We start from the raw sequence: 6,118 nt of genomic DNA, 5'->3' as shown, positions 1-6,118 counted from the left end.
GGTGGCTATAGTGCCTGGCTGAAGGCTTGGTGCCCAACCCACACCCTAATCTTATCTGCCCAGAGGGTACCTCTGTAGAGTGCCAGGCCCAGGACCCACAGGGCCCAAGCAGCATCTTAGCCAGAACCTGTGGGCAGAGGAGAGGAAAGAGGCTGGAGATGTCAGCAGGAAGAGAACCCCAGTGCCCCACTCTTAAGTTTACATCTCTATCTGTGACCACTGCTACCTTCTTCTCCCAGAAAATCAGATACTGATTCCTCTTTCAATAAAATTTTATTTTAAGTCCTTAGTGAATATCTAAGAGGAAAATATAAAGTGCTTGGCTTTAGAGTTGGGAGGTCAGGGAAGAGGGAAAGGCCCCCTGGATTCACACCATTTGGAATTTCCTAGTCCCTTACAGATGAAAGAGGGTGTATATCTCAAAATTAAAAAAAAAAAAAAAAAGGATAAAAAATTAGCCTTGAGTTCTCCACCAGCCACTGTGTGCAAGGATTTTCAGGACACAATTATCACGGACAACTATTGAGAATTATCACAAAGAGGACAGGTCAATCGTGTGAAGAATAAGTCTATTTCAAAGGAGACAGGAAGAACAAAGAGGTGAGGTGGAAGATGGGTCCCCCAGGCTCTACACCAGGGACAGAATGGCTGCCTGCTGCTCTGGAGTCTGCTCCAGCAAGTATCGGGCAAAGGCCTGCTCCATCTGTATTGGAAGAGATGGAGAAGAGCATCTCAGTGAGTGCATCAGGGACAGACACCACCCCCAGGAGCTCCTTCCCCACTGGGAGACCCCCTTTGTCTCCTGGAGCACCACTATCCCTGCTCTCATTAGATGGGTACTCTACCCCTGCTCTGAGCTCACCTTCACTGTGATAAGATTCTGTGGAGTATGGCTGGAGCCATGGCTCTCTTCCCAGAAATTCAGTGTTACCTGGAACTTTGGTGGGGGGCCCAGGCCCTGAAAGTACCTGGCCAAGTCTGAAAGAGAAAGGGTCAAGGGTTGGAAGAACAAAAAGAAGAGAGAGGGCCACAGGCAGGGAGGCAATAGTGAGGAACCCATGATGGAGACAGGTAGGAGGGGGTCTTGCCAGAGCAGGAGCTGCAAGGTCAGAAGTACTTGGAACTAAGTGCTACTCACCCATGTGCAAATAGGAAAGGGTGCCCCTGCCTCAAGTAAGTGCTTAGAAGTAGCAGATCATAGCACAGCCCGGCAAGCTCTCTGCTGGGAGAGTTTAGAGTCCTCCCAGGCAGCAGCCCTGGCTGCTAACACAGATGTGCCCAGACCTTTGCTACTTGCTTACATCCTCCCAGTGCTAGGGTACCCATGGCCCTGGGAACACCCACACTCTGCACCCCCTATACACCTGGTCCCACTCTTAAGGTCAGGTTTAGAATTGAGTAGGAGCTGGAATTGGATGGGAGAGAAGCACAACCCCAAGGCATGCCTGGAGTGTGGTAGAGACGGTGCAGCCAGGGCCAGAGTGTGTGATGTGTGCCAGCTCTCCCAAATCCGTGTATGTAGGGGAAGGCCATGAGGCTCAAAATCTCTGTGCCAATTCTTCTGTGCACCTTCACATAGTGACTGCATGCTTCAGTGTGATAGTGTTCTCCAAGATATGACACTGTTGTGCTGGGCTCTACCTGAACCACCGCTTCCATTGTCTTGGCTGGAGGAGAGCTGCCAGGTAGCTGCCAGGCTGGGCATATGGCCACACAGGATGTGCAACACACAAGTGCAGGAGTGCCATGCATAGGCTACATGGAGGATCTGCTGGCAGATAGGGAGGTGGCAGGACCCACCAAGTTGGGCCCAGGGGGTACTAAGAGGTAGGGGATGAGAGCTCAGGTGCCCAGAGAGAACAGCCTCACCTCTGCGGAAGTAGGCGGTTCTGAAGAGCTCCACGCACTCGTTGCTGGGCAGCAGATGCGGGCCTGGCCCAGGTGGAGCCTGGGGTGCATTCCAGGAGATGGGGATGGGGCAAAGGCGCTGCACGAAGAGGCCTCGGGGGTTGCTGGCCACCAGGATGCCCCTCTCAAGCTGGCTCAGCAGGCGCTGCGTGGGCTCCAGTGGGCCAGGCTTGGGGAAAAGCACCTGCTCCATGCTGCTCTCAGAGCCTGAGGGCTCAGCCACAAGGCGGCAGTCCAGGCTTTGCACCTGGGCCTCGCCCACCACACGCCCGTTGTAGATGAAGGTGAGCAGCAGTGAGTAGTCTGGGGATAGAATAGCCCTATCTGGTGCTGGAGGAGCATGCAGGCTGGCAGCAGCCCCTCCCCAGGGGAACAGCTCCACCTCCCCTCCCCACACCAGCCAGGGGGCTTCCTCTCAGATTTTCCTATCACTCAGGCAAGTAGCTAGTATGTGATTCACCATGAGGCCTCAGGGCTCAATGCTGAGGGGCTTGTAGTTTACTAGAAGGTCCCTTGAGATTGGGCCTCTGTTTGGCCCAGTGAAATCAATGTCTCAATGCAGATTTCCAGGAGAGCGTATACGGTGGTATTTTTGGGAAGCAAGCTTTATGGAGTCTGGCCAGGCATACGGAATTCTCGCCACCTAGAAACCAGTGCCTTGGGCTATGGTAATGTGGGCACAGTTTGCTGTAAGCCCTGACTGACTAGATAATGCATGCATAGTCAAAGGTGGAAGACCTCAGGGGCACAGGGCACAGGAGAAAGTCAGAAATGCCACGTACCTGGCTCTGGAGGAAGCAGAAACTCCAGGGACCTCTGATCCCCTTGAAAGGGGGCCTCAGTTGTGTCTGTAACTGGAAGGGAAGCAAAGGCACTGGTCATTCAGAGTGGGACTGGGGAGTCTTGGGCCAGAGGGTGTGGCATGGGGGACGACACAAGAGGCAGGGCAGGTGGTACCTTCCTGTGGCTCAGGGCTGCTGCTGCTGCTGCTCCCGATGTCTGAATGGACTGCTCCCCCACTGGCCCCCTCCTCCTCCTGCGGACACAGTGTCTTTTTTTTTTTTTTCTTTTTTTGAGACAGAGTTTCGCTCTTGTTACCCAGGCTGGAGTGCAGTGGCACGATCTCGGCTCACTGCAATCTCTGCCCCCAGGTTCAAGCGATTCTCCTGCTTCGGCCTCCTGAGTAGCTGGGATTACAGGCAGATGCCACAACACCCAGCTAATTTTTGTATTTTTAGTAGAGACGGGGTCTCACCATGTTGGTCAAGGCTGGTTTCAAACTCCTGACCTCAAGTGATCTGCCCGCCTCGGCCTCCCAAGACACAGTGTCTTTCATTGGCCCACCTCTCCCTCTAGTTACTGTCCTGCCCTTAGGCCCACCCAGTTCCCTCTCCATCTCTTACATTATTGAGGGAGTCCTGGAGCACAGAGGGACTGAGTGTGCAGTTCTGCATGGCACCCTCTTCCTCCTTCCTCTCAGAGGACACAGAACTGTGCTGTCGCTTTGATGGTGGTTTCTGAGTCCCTGGATGGCCTGTGGAATTGTTGAGGGACAGAGAAAGGTCAGGGTCTTGAGCAAGGACAGAGGGTAAAGGAGAGGTCTGAGGCAGTGAAGGATGGGCAGGTCTAGGAAGGGAAACCTGGGTTGCAGCCCCACAAGAGCATGGACAGGGCAGAGCTATGAGAAGCCTGGGGAAAGCCCGCACATCTATCCTTCCTCCCCAGTCTGCTGAGTCTAGGAGTGGTTGGACAAGGGCAAACTTACCAGAGACGGTTTCTGGTGGCAGCAACCGATACACCTTGTAGGGCTCAGCAACATCCATGCGGCCCCTCTCAGGAACCTCCTTAAATTCAGAACTCTTGTTGAGTGCACAGCGCAGGCGAGTCTTCCAGACAGCCGGACCTCCTGTGTCCCCCTCCTTATACTTTCCCTTAAATATTGCCCAGGCCTAGGAAAGAAAGCAAGGGAAGAAGAGGCAGTGCGTTACAGGCTCCACCTGCCCCTCCAACAGGACTGGCTTTACAGGCGTACAGCTCTGAGCTCAGAAGGGAATTTATGCAGGGTCTGTGCTCTGCGTTGCCATCTTGAAATCCCTGGAAATTTTTTTTTTTTTTGAGACAGTCTCGCTCTGTCGCGAGACTGGAGTGCAGCGGTGCGATCTCAGCTCACTACAGCTCTGCCTCTCTGGTTCAAGCGATTCTCCTGCCTCAGCCTCCCGAGTAGCTGGGACTACAGGCATGCGCCGCTAGGCCCAGCTAATTTTTGTATTTTTAGTAGAGACGGGGTTTCACCATGTTGGCCAGGCTGGTCTTGATCTCTTGACCTCGTGATCCACCCGCCTTGGCCTCCCAAAGTGCTGGGATTACAGGCGTGAGCCACCTTGCCTGGCCAATATCCCTAAAATTTTTGAACAAGGCCTCCACATTTTCATTTTGTACTCGACTCTGCAAATGATGCAGCTAGTTTTCCTCTCCAATCTGTCCCTTATCTGAAACCCAGGCAGACGCAAGTGCTCGAGGGTGAGTGTACCAGTGTATACACCATCCCTCACGCAGAGGAACAGTGGTTTCCAGGCCCTTTCACCTTGAAGAAGGCAGCATCCTGGTCCTCCCGGAAGTCCTGCTTGCCTGCATGCTTCCAGGGAATCCGGAACATGGTCTTAGCTGTATCATCCCAGCACACTCCGGGGAACTGCCCACTCTCCACTTGCTCCACCACCCAGTTCCGGAGTTTTCGGGTGCAGCGTGCCCTGCCTGATGCCATCCTGGGGGATAAGAGGAGCAGGAAGCATCAGAACTGACACTTTGGGAAGGAACATCTCCTGAGACCCTGGCCATTGAGACTAGATTCTGGCAACAGGTCCCAGAGATCCCATCCATCTTCTTTTAGCTCTAAACACATTTCAACACTCTATGAGACAGAATTGTTTCCTTTCTGCCATCACTAGCAATGACAAAAAACAACAACAACAACAAAACCCCCCAAAACATTGTTTTTAGCATTCTAAGCTGTGATACCTGGAAGGAAACCTTGGGCACTGGTCTTAATTTTAGGACTTTTCAGAAATGTATTGTTTAAGAAAGAATTCCTTTGGTGATTATTCCTGGTGACAAGCCCTGTCTAGATTCCCGAGCATCAGCAGAGGTAGGCTCTGCTGAGATGCATCAGGCTCTTCACCCACTGCCCCACAGCCTACACAGCCTAGCCTCTGACCTCCACCCCCTGCCGGCCCCAGGAGTAGGTGGGGCAGGAAGTAGGGGTGGGGGTGGAGCTGCAGCAGAAGTGGGCAGGGCCAGATGGCAAGGAAACAAACGGTCCACTGAGGCTGGGGCCATGAGCCTTCTTCCTTGAACAATCCAGCAGTAGGTCCTCCTGACCTTTGCCTACAAGGTTCTGGGGTGTTGGCCCTTGTCAGTCTCACTCTCAGGCTGAATCTCCCACTTCCTGACTTAGAGATCTTCTGTCTATCCCTCAGTCTAAAAGAGGGACCCCTAGGACCCCCTACCCTCAATCTGGCTGGACTTTCTAGCCCTAGATCCCAGGCTGACTCCCATCCTTGGCTGATCTTACCTGAGTTGCTGTCCAGGCTGTCGCAGGGCTCAGACGACCTCAGCTTAACTCCTGGCTGGGCGGCTGATCTCTCCGCCCCTTTCTACAGTCCCCACCCTAAGTTTCAGTTCTCCTCCAGGGAGGGCCTTTTCCCAGAAATCACGTGGTCTGTTGCAGGGAGCTGGCGGCCACTAGAGGGCAGCAGCATCTGAGCATCTCACTATCAGGATGCCACTGTCACAGCAGGGGGGGCCCTGCTCTGCCGCCTCAGCTCCAGCCTGGCTCATTCCCCTTCCTCCCTCAGATACTCTTGCTTGTATCTGACCTCTGGGTGACACTGTGGCTTCCCCAGGGAGGCCAGTTTCCTGGAGTCAGGCCTGGGACCTCTGCATTGCTGTGTACACCTGTGCATCTGCGTTCCCCCACAGTGCCCACCTGATACATATTGGGTGACTTCAAATACCAGTCAAATTCTATGAAAGAAAGAAAGGAGGCAGGGAGGGAGGAAGCCCAGGCCAGGTTGCTGGATGGGGAGGGCCTCCCTTGACCATCCAGGGTGTCAACTCCTTCCTGGTCCTGAGTCCAGGGAGGGTCAGGCACTAGGTTGCAGGGGGCCCTTTTCAGCAAAGCTCTGTTCATCCCGCTCTTTCCCTGGTGCCC

General features: G+C 53.9%; 1 protein-coding gene across 4 annotated transcripts; it reads right to left on the bottom strand.

Moving 5' to 3' along the window:
• Window positions 1-254: 254 nt before the first annotated feature.
• IRF9 (interferon regulatory factor 9) lies at window positions 255-6,117 on the bottom strand. 4 transcript variants are annotated; one of them, XM_054448973.2, is made up of 10 exons: window positions 5,480-6,117; window positions 4,493-4,673; window positions 3,674-3,857; window positions 3,312-3,442; window positions 2,866-2,944; window positions 2,691-2,762; window positions 1,870-2,211; window positions 1,642-1,768; window positions 863-978; window positions 255-703 (listed from the first exon to the last, which is right to left on the bottom strand). In XM_054448973.2, exons 2-10 carry the CDS (start codon window positions 4,670-4,672, stop codon window positions 570-572), a joined length of 1,365 nt encoding a protein of 454 aa, XP_054304948.1. In that variant the 5' UTR covers window position 4,673; window positions 5,480-6,117; the 3' UTR covers window positions 255-569. The 4 variants fall into 4 exon arrangements, with proteins under 4 accessions (XP_054304948.1, XP_054304949.1, XP_054304950.1 ...); XM_054448974.2 differs by lacking the exon at window positions 5,480-6,117 and adding an exon at window positions 4,927-5,438; XM_054448975.2 differs by lacking the exon at window positions 1,642-1,768 and having other exon boundaries at window positions 5,480-6,114.
• Between the last annotated feature and the right edge of the window lies 1 nt (window position 6,118).

The sequence above is a fragment of the Pongo pygmaeus genome, chromosome 15 (genome assembly GCF_028885625.2).
Source record: "Pongo pygmaeus isolate AG05252 chromosome 15, NHGRI_mPonPyg2-v2.0_pri, whole genome shotgun sequence".
Classification (NCBI taxonomy): Eukaryota; Metazoa; Chordata; class Mammalia; order Primates; family Hominidae; genus Pongo; species Pongo pygmaeus.
The sequence above is the reverse complement of the archived record's forward strand: the minus strand, read 5'-3'. Positions and strand labels throughout refer to the sequence as shown.